This window comes from Balaenoptera ricei, chromosome 15 (assembly GCF_028023285.1).
Source record: "Balaenoptera ricei isolate mBalRic1 chromosome 15, mBalRic1.hap2, whole genome shotgun sequence".
NCBI lineage: Eukaryota > Metazoa > Chordata > Mammalia > Artiodactyla > Balaenopteridae > Balaenoptera > Balaenoptera ricei.
This window is the reverse complement of record NC_082653.1, coordinates 46556206-46571200: the sequence shown is the minus strand read 5'-3', so window position 1 is coordinate 46571200 and position 14995 is coordinate 46556206. Positions and strand designations below refer to the sequence as shown.

The window sequence follows — 14995 nt, the reverse complement described above, 5'->3', positions numbered from 1 at the left end:
CTAGTACTAATAAGTACTCATTAATTTGAAATGACTAGCCCATCATTCTCAAAACCCGAGGGGTAAGGGGCTTCGAGGGAAGCGGAGCAAGTGGAAGGTCCCAGGCCCGGCTGGGGTTAGGAGTGTGTGTGTGTGTGTGTGTGTGTGTGTGTGTGTGTGTGTGTGTGTGTGTGTAGGGGGCTGGGTTCCGAAGGAGGGCCGAGGGGGGAGCACAGAAGGAGGGGGTAGAGTTTCAGCGCGGGGAGGGGGGCGCCGGGGCGCAGTGACGGGAACCAATGAGCTGCCAACTCGCGCGTCTCCGGCGTGACTGCCTAGATTGACGTGGAGGACACGTCAAATTGATCCCCGCACTCCGCAGCCTCCCGGTCAGACGAATTTCTCCTAATCGGATGAAGTTCACCCTAGGCCTGGGGTCGCGGGCGTGGAGAGTGTCCTGGGAGCGGGCGGAGGCGGCGGCGGGCGGCGGCGCGCTCGGCAGCGGCTCACGGCGCTCTTCCAGCCCGCGGCCCGGCCGCCGCGGCTCTCGGCTCGCGCGCGCCCTCCCTCTATGCCTCTCCCGCGGCGGCGGCGCCCCAGTTCTCCCGGACCGCGCCGGGCCCAGCCCCGGCCGCCTCGGCGCCAGGCAGCCGGCCGGCCCGCGCGCCATGGGTAAGGGGCGGGCGGACGAGGCGGGGGGTGTCCCGGCGCCTCCCTTCCCTCGCGCCCGCGGTCCCCGGGAGACCAGGTCCCGGGTCCCGGACTGGCCGCGTTCTCCGCACGCCCCCAGCCCCGGGCGTGGGTGGGGGGCGCTCGGCGTGTCGCGGGAGGGGATGTCCCAAGTAGACGCGTCGGAAGTCGCGAAAGGGCACGGAGGGCTGAAGCGCGCGGCTCCCCCCTCCGTGGTCCCTGCGCGCGTGCCAACTCCCGGGACCGGACCGGGTCCGTTTGCTCGGATTCCGAGGACCCGCCGGTCACCTTCGGAGGTGCCCCGGGTGCAGCCCCTGTCCCTGCGCGGCCACCCTCGGCTAACCCGCCGGTGTTCTTTCCCCTCCCCTCACTCTCGTCGGGCGCGTCCGCAGAGCAGACGTACGGCGAAGTGAACCAGCTGGGCGGCGTGTTCGTCAACGGCCGCCCCCTGCCCAACGCCATCCGCCTGCGCATCGTGGAGCTGGCGCAGCTGGGCATCCGACCCTGTGACATCAGCCGGCAGCTTCGCGTATCCCACGGCTGCGTGAGCAAGATCCTGGCGCGCTACAACGAGACGGGCTCCATCCTGCCCGGGGCCATTGGGGGCAGCAAACCCCGCGTCACTACCCCCAACGTGGTCAAGCACATCCGGGACTACAAGCAGGGCGACCCCGGCATCTTTGCCTGGGAGATCCGCGACCGGCTGCTGGCCGACGGCGTCTGCGACAAGTACAACGTGCCCTCTGTGAGTTCCATCAGCCGCATCCTGCGCAATAAGATTGGCAGCCTGGCGCAGCCCGGCCCGTACGAGGCGAGCAAGCAGCCGCCGCCGCAGCCGGCGCTGCCCTATAACCACATCTACCAGTATCCCTACCCCAGCCCCGTGTCGCCCACGGGCGCCAAGATGGGCAGCCACCACGGGGTCCCGGGCACAGCGGGCCACGTCAGCATCCCCCGTTCATGGCCCTCGGCTCACTCGGTCAGCAATATCCTGGGCATCCGGACGTTTATGGAGCAAACAGGTCAGTGGCGCCAGCCTTCTGTAGCCTTCCTGGAAGGGGCAGAAGTGGGGGGGGGGGGGAGACATGCGGGTGAGGAGTCACTCTCGCGGGCCTCCTCCAACCGGTTTTGGCTCAGGGGAGGGCTCCGGGTTGGCCAGGGAGACTGAGGGTCCCGGGCCTTCTGTGGGAGTCCTCGGACATCTTGAACTTTTTATGACAAATATGGAAAATATTTCCCAAATGGAAGAGCAATCACCGACCACAAATTCGGAGGCTTGAAATTGCACTTTTTCATTCTTGCAAAAAGTATGCAAACCCCTATCGCCAGATCTAAGCCAAACAAACCGCAAAGTCAATTCTGCGACCCTTTCTTAAGATCCCGATCTTTCGGGATCCCTCACCATTCCCCAAAGGGCTCTGTCCCTCCCAGGCCCAAAGGCTCTTTGAGTAAAAGGCGAAGGGTCTGGCTGGCCGGTCTTGTTGAGTGGCCTTAATCTCCAGCAGGCCCCGCGGCCTGGCGGGTGACAGGCGCCTGCAGGCTGCAACCATCCTCAGGGTGAAAGCTCCCACGGATTTGCCCTTGGCCTGCAATCTCTGGGTGTGGAGGGAGGGGACGGGGAGAGGGGGGAAGGTTAGGGGCAGTTTTGGTGAGGGGCTTGGGAAGAATGTGTGAGGGCCGCGACCGGGTCGTAGTCTCTTTGCACTGTCCCCTGCCCCCAGCAGCCGGCCAGAGAATGGCGTGTTCTTAGGTGCGCAGACTCAGCAGGAGAGTAAGAGGCAAAATTCTCCGTAGCCCAAGAGACAGGAGGGGCGTCCGGAAAGAAACTGAAGGCTTAGCTCCAGCGGCTGTGGGCCGCGCCTCCAGGCCGTGCACAGGCTTCATTTCTCCTTGTGGCTCAAACCCAGCCTGGGCCGCAGGCTTGGGCCAAAGCTTCCCATGGAGCGTCCGGTGGGGAGCTAGCGGGGAGGTGACCTCCCCAGGCCTGAGCTCAGATCTGGAGCTTTCGCTCGGTTTCCTGCACACACACGTGCGCGAGGAGCAGACCTGTGCCTGGGACGCTCACGGGTGGCTGGGTTGATGCCTCTTTCTGGAGACCCGGGGTGTCTCTGGAGGGAGTTGTGAGTAGAAACGGCTTCCAGCTCTCCAGACGCTTATTGAGACATTGAGAAGCCCATATAATTCTCTTGAGTCTGCTGTGGATTTGAACTTGGACCTTTTGGGCCACCGTCTCTGGAAAGTGGAAAAGCTGCCTGGGCGGAGGGCGCCCAGACCTGGCCATCAGCCTCTCCCTGCCAGAAACCTCCTGTTTCGTGGGAAGCGGGTCGAGAGCTGGGAGGAGTGAGGGGCAGGTCGCCACCACCCTCTCTCTGACCCGCTGGAAACAACAGCGAAATCTGGGGTCCCCGCTGCCCTGAGCATCTGCCAACGGGTGTTCAGAGGAGCCTGGGTCTCGCCTTCGGATCCGGGCTGGGCGCTTGTAGGCACGTGTGTAGATGTTCGGGTCCGGGCCGGAGGGCTGCCCGTGTGCCCAGCGCAGACTCAGATGCCTCTTCTAATCCATCCGATGTCCCCGCAGGGGCCCTGGGGGGGAGCGAAGGCGCCGCCTACTCCCCGAAGATGGAAGACTGGGCCGGCGTGAACCGCACGGCCTTCCCCGCCAGCCCAGCCGTGAACGGGCTCGAGAAACCTGCCTTGGAGGCGGACATTAAATACACGCAGGTAACTGAGCGCGGGGAAGGAGGTGTCCTTAATCAGGGGAGAGGGAGAGGTGGGGGGGGGGTGGTAGGGAGAAAGAGAAGAGACCCCCTCCACCCCCGGGGGAGGCGAGTTGGGCTGAAGGTTGAGGTCTGGTCTGCGGGCATATTTCTCTCCTTTCCTAGGAGGGGATTGACTTGCCTTTTGCCAAGACACATTTGCTAAAAAAGCCTGGGACCCGTTAACACAAAAGGTTGAGGAGTGACTCCCAGTGACTCCCTTTCTCTAAATCCCGGATGGTGAATATCATGACCCCCTTCGCCTTTTGTTATTATTTCTAACAATTTGAGTGGACAACACTTTGCCACAGCCCTTGCCAGGACAATTAGAGGCCAGACTTCGCATGGGGAATCATTGTGGGGACAGCAGGGAGAATGGGGACCCCCCGCCCACGCCGGTAACTGCCGGTGCTGGAGAAGCCGGCGGGATTGCCCGCTGCCGACGGTCTGTCGCTCTCTCTCCCCGCAGTCGGCCTCCGGCCTCCCCGCGGTGGGCGGCTTCCTCCCGGCCTGCGCCTACCCGGCCTCCAACCAGCACGGTGTGTACAGCTCGCCGGCCGGCGGCTACCTCGCCCCGGGCCCGCCGTGGCCGCCGGCACAGGGGCCCCCGCTGGCGCCCCCCGGGGCCGGCGTCACCGTACACGGCGGGGAGCTTGCCGCAGCCGTGACCTTCAAGCATCCCAGCCGAGAAGGTGAGGGGCGCGGGCCGGCGGGAGGGGTTCAGATGAATGCTGGAGGATTAGGAAGGGTGCAAAGGAGCAAAAGAGAGAGACAGAGACAGAGAGACAGAGAGGCTGGAGTGGGTACCGGCATAGATTCTTCCTCTGGGTTACACTTTAAGCCGGAGAAGATTAATTTCTAATAGGTATAAGCCGTGTCCCTAGAAAGGCAGGCAGAGATTGAGAGAGGCCCCAGGACCATCCCCTAACTTGTATGGATTAAGAAGACCCCCTCTCTGGGTCTCATTTCTCTGTCCATAGAAGGGTCTAGAAGGCACCCTCCAGGGGCACCTTCCTGTGGCCTGTGGAGCTGTACCTTCTGTGGAGGACCTGTTGTGGCACCTGAACCCCGCAGGTGGGGTTGGACCTGCCCTGGCCCCGGGCCGCTTCCACGCACTGCCCATCTGTTTCTTCCATGTCTGAGATTTTTTTTTTTTTCTTCCAAGCAGGCCCTGTTCTCCCCTTGCATTCATCTTCTTCAACACATTCTTTGGGAAAGGAGACAGCATTTCAGTCATGTGTCTCTTAGTCTAGACTCTTTTCCTCCTCCTCCTCCGTAAATCTGCTCTCTGATAAGCCAACTAACAGATTTGAGGTATTTAATTCACGGTCCACAGTGCGAGGGGCATTTTCTTACACTGACCTTTGGGTTCTAGTTTTTCCTATGACTTGGGAAAAGCTCACCTGCCTTGCCTCTGCATTTTCCTCACTGTGAAAGGAATGACTGGATTTGCCAATTTCCAACCTGCCTGCTTTTAGGTTCTGAGCACCAGAAATTTGCGACTTCAGCTCCTCTAGGAAAAGGCAGGAGTCACTCCGGGGTGGAGGTGAGGCCTCTGGGCCTCAGCAGCAAAGAAGGCTGAGCACGAACCTGGGGGCTGCGTGGGGCACAGGGATGTTCCAGATGCCCGAAGGGTCTTTACAGCTGATCTGCCTTATACCCACCCAGGCAGAAGTGGGGGCAGGTGGCACTGGGTAGGCAGAGGAAAGGAGGGGCTTCCTCTTTGGTGATACCCAGGCAAAAACTTTATTTCCAAGTAGTTTCATAGTTTCATTGAGACGCAATAGCGTGATCTATGAAAGAGAGAGACAGAAAGAGAGAGAGAGAGAGAGGATTAAGATGCCATCATTAACAGTCAAGCAGAGGAACAAAAGTTAAAAAAAATTTTGTTTCACTTTTTTAGAGCACAAAAATTCAGGGATATCAGTTTACAAATATTGAGAATTAGAACTCCTTCAAGCTTTAAATTTAATTTAAATAATAGGAAAATTCCACTTGTTCATTTACAGGAAAATCCAAGTAAAGGGAATTTTGAAAGTCGAGACTCAGAGCTCCTTCGAGCTTTCCCTTTAAGGACAGATAAGGGGTCTTAGGGGGAGTGTTTTGCTCAGAGCCTTCTTTGGACTCGGACCTACTCGTTTTCTTGACACCTGGGGTTATCTGTTGAATTAGAAATTGAAATGGAATTTACCAAATTATACTCATTAGACTAATCGTTTAACTAAGCAGGTTCATTTGATTTAGAAAAGTGTATCCACAAATATAAATGATTCCCCCTGCGCTGACCCCAAGGAGCAGGAAGACTTAGAAAAAGGACTCACTATCTTCAGAGTGATGCGGTCCTTTTCTAACAGAGCCATTCTGTCCCAGGGCATTTCAAGCGCTACCTTAGAAACAAATTATGAAATGTAGGTAATAATCCAAAGGTGAAACACACAGTTCTGAATTCTAGGCTAACTCTAGTTAATTTGATGGGCGGGGGTACTCACTGTTGGTTAATTTTCTTTGGAAGATACTTTCCTTTCAGAAATACAGAGCCATTGAATGACACTGGCATTCCTGTCCATTTAACCATTATTTTCACTTCTATTAATGAAACATCCCACCCATTTCCAAAATCTGCAGCAATAATTAGCTACATTCATTGTTAAATTAATAACAATGTTCTGATCCTGATAGTTCTTTAAAGATCCAGGTAAAGGGTCATCGAATAAATCAGGCCGATCATTGAAAATGATTTCTCCAGCTGGCATACAAATGTTTGTGTTTGAACAGGAACATATAAATAATGAGAATTGCATATCTACTTGGGTTATGGATTTTTACTCTTCTCATTGGCGGAGAAACGGACTTGAAAGATTGCCCCCACCCACGAGTGGTCTTTGAAAAATTACAAAGCAAAGTAATGTGAATCACTGCCTTTAATTTTCTAATCATTGCTTAGGAAATTATCTTCAAAGAAACCTATCCCATAAGACAATTTACTATCATTAATTGTTCATAAGAGTAGTAGGAATAGCATCTATTGAACTTCTTCAGTAAGAAAACAGTTTCTTTACTGAAAGCAGTTTAATATCATGAATGCTCAGTAAAAGACAAATACTTGTGATCATCTAGTCCATACACGGACAATATACACATAATAATATATATTATATTTTATATATGTATATACATATATTTCAATATGTCCTCCACATCAGGTGCAAATGAACATTATTATTCTAAGATAAGCTTACTCAGATGTCAAATTATTCATTACAATTTATTAACTTTATCTTGGTAGAGGGTTGTGAGTCTGGGTTCCCTATTATTGAGGCAAGAATGTGTGATTTACATTTCCGGATGGTGAAAGGAAACTTTAATTCTTAAGGCCTGAGAGCATAGGAAAGTTCCACTTCATCCACAAGTGGAGGGGTGCCCGTGTTCTAGGAATTCCGAACCCTATCTAGACAAGACCATCTCCCTCCCCTTCCCCTTCCAGACAGGTGACAGACCCCGTCAGGCATTCCCTCAAGACAAATGGTATTTACAGAGTGTTTTCAGAAACCTCAAAACCTACTGGCTCTGAGGTCCCTCCCAGCCGGGTTTTGGAAAGACTAAAGATTTGGAAGTCAAATTTATAAGATATTGCATAGGCTCAAAGAAAATGTGTCTTTTATATTTGTTAGAGATAACTCGCGGCTTGTTCCAGTCATCTCTGCTCCGGATTAGTTCTTGAAGGATCCTAAAAGCGAACTTTGCCAGGAACACTAGGGCGCAAGCGCTGGCCTGAGAGCCCGCCGCCGCCAACCTCGGTCTCCTTTGACACAGCCTTGGGAGACCCCTTTCCAGGACTCCGCTGACATCTCCCCCATCCCCGCCCCGCCCCGCCCCACCCCAGGGTCCCAGTGGTCCTGGAATGGAAGTACCAATATTTTTTAAAAAGCTTATCCCCATTCCTGCCCATTAAGATTAAAAAAGCTTGCAGAGCGCCTAACGCCGGCCCGAGCCTTCGTGGGGGCCCCGCGACGTACCCACTCCGTCGCCCAGATTCCTGCAGGTGGGAAAAAAGGGGCGGAGGGGTCCTATGGGGGAGAGACTGGGGCGGGGGAAGAGCTAAAAACGCAGCAGCAGGCTCGCCCCCGTAGAGTGGAGTGAAATCAGTCTCTGGTCTCCCGGGTGTTTATTTTTCACGAGTTCATTTTCTTGCTTGTCTCTCAGGCAACCGGCACTTGGCTGAGAAACCTCCTTCTCCGGAGATGTTTTCTAAACAGGCCCTCACCTCCAAGTGTGTGTACTGGGTGGAATGAAAAGGTCTGAAAACTTCGTCGGCTGAGCGGCCACAACTGTGTTTAGGAAAGAGGGCTGAGAGGCAAGGGAGAGCGAGGGGTCGGTCCTGGAAAGGTCTTCAGACCCCCTTGCCACCTCTGCGAAACCATGTGTGCGCGCGCGCGCCCCTGGCGCAGAGGTGTGGGCCCGGCTCCGCGCGGCCCCGGGGCGGTGCGCCTGAGCCGGGGCGAGGGCAGCTGCAGGAGGAAACAGCCGGCAGCTCCCCCTCACCCCAAACTGAGGCGCCCCCAATCTCCCGCTTTAAAGGAGGACGTGTGGAGGAGAAAAGAAAGTTGAAAATAGGCGATTTTAGGTATAAATAAGCCTGTGCTTTCTAGCGCAGGAGAAGCCGAGGGGCCGGGCGTCGGGAAAGGGAAAAACAGGGATTGCACAATCGTGGCGTCAATTTTCTGGCTTCCAGTAGCAAAACTTGGGCCCCTTCCCAAAACCCTAAATAATAGAGCAACTCGCTGAATGCTGCCTAATATGGCAAGTCCACTGTCACTAAATCCGGAGGCCCACAGGCCCCAGGACGTGCTGTGCCCACAGTGATGAGCGCATCTGGATCCCCGGGCCGCGGGGGCAGAACGAAGTCTGCCGCCCGCCTAACGCGCGACCGCCTCCCACGTCGTGGGTGATCCTGGCCGCCCCGGGCCCTCCCCACGGGGCATTTTGGTGACACCACCCCCCCCCCCCCCGCCCCGGCCCATCGCGAGCCCTGAGCTGCTTTGAGGACCGTGACCTGACGCGCTGGCAGCGTCTTGGGCCGGTGCGCCAGCTGGGTCTGGGGTGGGTGGGGGCTCGGGAGGCGGGGTGCGCGGATCTCAGCTCCCCGCTCCCTCCCCGGTCTGGGATCGGACCACCGCCCCGCCCGTGGCCGCCTGGCTCGGCAGCGCCTCCCTGCGCCCGGCGTCCGCTTTACTGAGCGGCGCGGGGCGTCTGCAGGCGGGCCCTGCGCGGAGAGCCGCGACCCAGGCTTGGCGGGCGAGCGGCTCCCGCCGGGGCCGAGAAGGGTGGGTGCCGAGGGCTCTGGGGAGCGCGGTCTCGCTGCCTCCTTGCAGACCCCAGGTGTGGAGCGCGCGCCGCCCCTTCTCCCCGGGACCCTGCGCTGTCGGCCGTGTTCCCGGGCATCGCGGTCCCCGGGTCTCCCGCTCGGCGCCGCTCCCGGCAGTGACCCCACGCCCTGTGCTTCCTCCCGCAGTGGCCGACCGGAAACCGCCCAGCCCCGGCGGCAAGGCCCCCGACGGCCTCGGGAGCTTACACGGACTGCCCGTCCCGGCCTCGACCTCCTAGGGCCGCGCGTCCGTGAGCCGAGCCCGAGCCCGAGCCCGAGCCCGGAGGCGGCGGCGGAGCGGCGGGCGCAGTGGGGCGCGGACCCGAGGACTCGCCGCGGCCGAAGTGCCCATCAGCCCCGGCCTCGCCCGGCCACGCGCCCGGCAGCCGCGCTTCCTCCATCGGCCGGGGTTTTCGGCTTCTCTGAACTTTGGCTTCAGACTGTTGCATCCTCGTCGCCGCGACCTTTTCTCTGACGTGGCCTCCCTCGTCCAGCTGGCCTCCAGCGTCTTTTCCTACTTCTCCCCGGGCCATTTGGCACCGGCCCTCCCTCCCTTCCTCTCCCGTCCCCTCTCTCCCTCTTTCCCGCTCTGCCTCGCTTCCCTTCTTCCTCCCTTTCCTCCCTCCTTCCTCCTGAGCCTCCTTTCCTTCCCCACCTTCGCCCTCTTCATTTTCCCCTCTATCTCGCTTCCTTTCCTCCCTCCGTCTCCCCGTCTACGTGGGCTCCCTTTCCTGTGGTCCAGCCGGGTCCGCCGCCTTCTCTCCTTGGCCTTTACAAGTCACGACTCTGCCTCTCCTCATTGGCACTGCCCGGACCCTCACCTCCTTGCCGAGAGCACCAGACCAGCTTCCACGACAGACCCTCCTCTCTTTAGCCTCCACCCCTCCGGGGGCCCCAGGCCTCACCGAGGGGCTCCAACCTGGGAAATGGAGAAGCCACAGCTTTTATTTCATATTTTTATAACCATGAACCCAAAGAAAACCTCGGGGAACTGTCCTTTCTTCTCCCCCACCCCCCCACCCCAAGGATATTATCTGGAAATATTCTTGTTTGGATGTTTTCTCAGCGTTCAGTGGCTGGGCTTCTCTTTGCTTCCTCTGAGATGATGTCACCCCAAAGAAGACTGGGGTAGGAGTAGGGGCACTGGGGCCACTGTGTTTTCTGTAGTTAGAAAACCATGCGTGCCCTGGAGGTGCCCCCTCCTACCCCTCCACACCCAACAGGAGGGAATCTGGCATATGGTAGACGCATCAGCACCGTTTTTTGGTATTCAGGGGTCAGCCCATTTGTTAATTTAAACCACAAACTGCTTCCGGGTACAGAGGTGCAATCTGGCTTCTGGTTTGCAAAGGGATGGGGGTCAGAAAAATCCAGAAAGTGTTTTCTAGAGCAGGACACAAGCTCTGTTCACTGCTTCCAAGTTCAAGAACACTGGTGGCAGGACCCTGGACATAAAACTGCAATCTCTGTAGTCAGAAAAATGTCACTGGTGAGAGTCTGACATCACCTGTTAACCGTGGCTACCTTTGAATAAAGGAAAGCGTCTGTATGTGTGCTTTGTAAGGGTGAGCAAGTCTGTGTCCAGCCTGGAGTGCTGTATAGGTATGTCTCACTGACTTAGCCCCTGGGTTTCCAGCATAAACACTATTAAGAGGGAATTGTTCTGGGATTTCCCTGGCAGTCCAGTGGTTAAGATCCCATGCTTCCAATGCAGGGGGCACGGGTTTGATCCCTGGTTGGGGGAACTAAGATCCTGCAAAGAGGGATTTGTTTTATTGGTTTACTCCTTAGCACTTTGTAACCCAGGTTGAGGTGGAAGAGAAAATGAGAGGGGAGGACCATTTTCAGGGATGGTCCCTGGAAACTCGAGGTAGAGAGACAGAATGCAGAAACCATCCTAAAATGAAGTTAATTCTTAGAGGAAAAAAATGGGCAGAAGGCAGTGAGGAACAATGGAGGACTTTCCCAGAACATTTTTTAACATTCTAAAGCTAAAGAAAACTATCACAGGCTACCAAATAACCTAGGGATTTCTCACTACAGAGGAGTCTCTGGCTACTTGTTTTGTTTTTCCTCCCACTGTTTGCTTTTCTAACACTGACAGCAGAGATTTTTGAATTGAAGGTTTTGCTTGTAAGTGGAGCTGTCTGCTTGGAGGGAACCGGTGGGGAAATTATTTTCATTGCATCTCACTGCAATAGTACCTGCTGGAGGTATTCATCAAAACTAATGAAAAGAGTATCTGCTTTTTTTCATAAAGAGGCTTTTCTTCCCAGGTCTTCAAAGTCTCTTGCTTATACAAAAAGTTCCATTTTATAAACAGGAATATTGAGGGTTAGAGACCTAGTTTATTTCTCTGGACCCACATACAGCAAGCTTTGGATCACAGGGTTTGGACATGGAAACTGGGTGACACCATCTCATTAGAGAGCCAGGATTGGGGCTCAAACTTTGAGCCTGGTGTCCTCAGCCTTCCGTGCTAGCATTTCCTGCAGAGAGGCTGCTCATAATGATAACAGGAATAAAGTATTTAGATGAGCTTGACGTGCTCAGTTGTCCACAGCATCTCACACATCCATCCTTGCTGTCTGGAGGGCTGGCTGGCTTGGGCCAGGAAGAAGGCACCTCACCTTTTCCGAAGAAATGAGAAGAATCCATCTGTCATTGCTGTCATCCTTTTTTTCTCTGCCACATCTTGCTCTGTGTATGGGCTGACTGGGATCAGGGGTGAGAAGAGCTGGAAAATGCAGTCCAGGAAGGATGGAGGCTGCCACGTGCAAAGGGAGGCACTTTCCAAGTCTGTCCCCCGCAGTTCCCCGTGTGGTGTGGCTGGAGGAGGGCCTTCCAGGGTCGCCGGCGCTGAGGGTGCATTCATGGAGGATGGACAGCATCTGGGCAGAGGGCCAGCGCGCTTTGTCACGTCCTGAGGGATATGCAGGGCTCTCCCTCCTCCCTGGAGGCTGCGGGCCCTGGAAAGTCCCAGCGAGCTTAGGTGAAACCCCTGTTCCATTCAGTGGGGAGGAGGCCTGAGACCTCACCAAGCCTTGGTGTCCTGTCTGTGAAATGCACCCTCCCATGTGGTGACACCACTGGCCTGCTGGAAGCCCAGTCCTGTTGCTTCACCTGTCTGGAGATGATTATTTTTTCGCTGTTAACAAAGGGCAGGGGAGTCGTTTTTATGGTTGATGGAAGGACTCAGAATTGAAACACTTTTTAAAAGAGTCCATTAAGGATTGCATTTTTGTTCTCCCTGCATGTCGGTCGATCTGTTCTGGGGACTCATGATAAGGTTACAAAGTACCATGTCGGGTAGAATAATTTGAGAAAGAATCACTCTCCAGAGGCAATTTGCACTAGTAACTGCCTTTAATTATTTTTTAATTTAAGAATAAATTTTTAAAATAAAATACCAAAAATAAAATAAAAAATGACATGTAACCACTCAAATAACCCTTTGATTTGTTAAAAGAATGAAAGTAATATATGTACATCGTTAGAAAACTCTAGCAGCACAGAAACATTGAAATGAAAAGTGAAAGTTTCTTCCTGTTCTCATCTCTGTCCTTAAAGATGAACGCTGTTACAGTTTTTTTATGATTCCTTCCAGTAAAAAAAATGCAGACAGCAGAACTCTGTTTCTGTGTATGTGCTTTAAAGGTACATACAGCGCTGTGCTGGGTGCACACAGATGGGGTCTGGAGATCTGATCTTTGCACACCACCAGCTCTAGCATATTCACTTTATTCTCTTGAATGGATGCATATCAACAAGGGTTTATTAGAAACAGAGTATTTGTAAAGAGGGCCAGCTTCGTGCTTTAAATGAATAAAGACTGGGTTTTGTGGCATTCATGATTGGAGAAAGGGCTTAGAATGGATTGTAAGAACTTCCCTAGGAAAGGTGGCTGCTTTGGGGCAAGGAGGAAAGAAAGCAAACCAAAGGACAGGAGACACAGAGTTCTGTCCTTCCTGAAGACATCCTGGCTTGTCCTACAGATCACCCAACGACACTCAAAGCTGCCAGGGGCTGAAGAATGCAGTTTTCCTTTCTTTGAAAGGACACCATCTCTCTAGGTCAGGAAAGAGAAACGGAGGCAAAGGGGTGGGGAAGACCCTCGTTTGAAGAAATACTGGATAGGAATAAAATGTAAACATCCAACACTGGCATGAGCATTCTTTTTACTTATCCCCAATTCACTTGAAAACCATGTGGCATTAATCTCCTGTTGGGTGGACCCCGCTCATTGACAACTGTGTTTCCCTGTTTGCTTGTTTCTTGACTTCTGTTAAGGAGGATGGGATTTATTTAATGGAGCAGTGGTCTGGGTTAAAGCCCACTGTAGGTTTCCTGGCATTGGTTTCTCTAGGTAGAATTATATTGGCCAGGGTTTCTTTTCAAAAGAAACTCTACCTGCTCCATGTTAGGCCGGATAATATGAATTTAGAATCTTGCCAAAATGTGCCCGAGGAACTCAGCTCAAAGGATTGTGCATCCAGGCAGGCTATGTAATGAGAAACATTTGATTCTCTTCTTTTAATGGGCGGGAATTATGCACAAAATGCTATTTGGTCTTCACCTTGACCTTGCTGTTTGAACTATAGCCTCACTCACTGTGGCTGAGATATTTCTAGCCAAACTGTTGGATCTCAAACTTAAAAAAGAACAGAGTAAGAAGGAATCACACTGTCTTCTTTTTTCAAGGCAATAAAAGGGAAACCACACGTTTAGTAACAATCCAACTTGGGAATTCTAAACACTTGGAACAATTATACTGAAATTAGTCTAGTCTCTTCTTTGGAGTTGAAACCAGTTGAAACCCCTGTTTCACTCTAAAGAGCGCTTCTCCAGGAGAGCAGTCTGCGATCCTCATTGGAACACACATCTGTTTCTGGGCTGGCCAAGTCCAAAAGTGGAATCCCAATTACAGTTTTCATGGGTGATGGAATTTCAACTGCATTACAATTTAACCACCTGGGTTGCCTTCACTCTTTTTCTTCTTGAGGATGAAATAAGCTGATCAAGTGTTCACTCAGCTATTAAATTACATTTCCATCCTGTAACATTCTATTTCCTTTTACTCTAGTGAGATATATTGACTGGATGGATTATCTCCAGTGTCTTATATTGACCGTACAACTTTCACTTTTGGGACGTTCTTCCAGTCACTGGTGGATGTGGTTTTAGCTTTATAAGATTTAATTTTACCCCAAACAACAAATAACAAAACAAAAATTCTTTAATTAGATGTTTTTAATTTCACAACAAACTTCTTGGATGAAAAATGAGAAAGATATTTGAATGAATTGAAAGAAATTGATCTTTTAAAAAGAGTTGAAATTGGAACTCGAAGCTTGTGAAACATAAACAAAACAAAACAAAAACAAAAAACCAAACAAATTCTCCTTTGGCAAACAAGCTGTGATATGATTAACTAGATCTAAGAAGTGAAGGTATCATTCTGGCCACCAGGGGGAGCACACATTGTTCCACCAAGATAAAGATGAATACAAAGATAACAGTAAATATACAAAAAATTCATCATTCTGTTCAAGTGGTAACCTGTCCAGCTGTGAACAACACCTGTTTACAAGAGGAGTTTTCTTCCTGTTGTGATTATTATTGTAATTGATAATCAGTTTCTTTGATTCTGGAACAAACAGGAGAGGCTCGGCATATAGTGAAAAACAGATTTTCTAGGCTCATCCACGTGGGAATTATTAAATAAGTTAGATGAGAAGATCACCTTAGAAATAAGTGTCACTTCTAAATTTGACTCTAATAGGTACATATATTCAATGCTTTGAATCTAGAGCAAATATGAGTTTGGTTTTTTTTTTAAATTTTATGTATGTATGTATTTATTTATTTATTTTTGCCTGTCTTGGGTCTTCGTTTCTGCGCGAGGGCTTTCTCCAATTGCGGCAAGCCGGGGCCACTCTTCATCGCGGTGCACGGGCCTCCCACCATCGTGGCCTCTCCTGTTGCAGAGCACCGGCTCCAGACGCGCAGGCTCAGTAATTGTGGCTCACGGGCCCAGTTGCTCCGCGGCACACGGGATCCTCCCAGACCAGGGCTCGAACCCGTGTCCCCTGCATTGGCAGGCAGATTCTCAACCACTGCGCCACCAGGGAAGTCCCACTTTGGGCAAGTTTTGACAAAACTCGACAGCCTTGGTTTTCGTGTCTGTTTAATGGGACTAATAGCTCCC

General features: G+C 52.8%; 1 protein-coding gene across 1 annotated transcript; it reads left to right on the top strand.

Annotated features, from left to right (window-relative positions):
- Nucleotides 1-389: 389 nt before the first annotated feature.
- PAX1 (paired box 1) lies at nt 390-9026 on the top strand. Its single transcript, XM_059897565.1, has 5 exons — nt 390-648; nt 1059-1688; nt 3245-3387; nt 3892-4114; nt 8935-9026. The coding sequence occupies exons 1-5, from the start codon at nt 390-392 to the stop codon at nt 9024-9026; spliced, it is 1347 nt and encodes a 448-aa protein (XP_059753548.1).
- Nucleotides 9027-14995: the final 5969 nt, after the last annotated feature.

Coding starts and splice junctions, on each gene's coding strand:
- PAX1 (XM_059897565.1), top strand. CDS start 390: ATGAAGTTCACCCTAGGCCTGGGGTCGCGGGCGTGGAGAGTGTCCTGG. Junction 3,388..3,891: donor CGGACATTAAATACACGCAG/GTAACTGAGCGC, acceptor CTCTCCCCGCAG/TCGGCCTCCGGCCTCCCCGC. Junction 4,115..8,934: donor CAAGCATCCCAGCCGAGAAG/GTGAGGGGCGCG, acceptor TTCCTCCCGCAG/TGGCCGACCGGAAACCGCCC.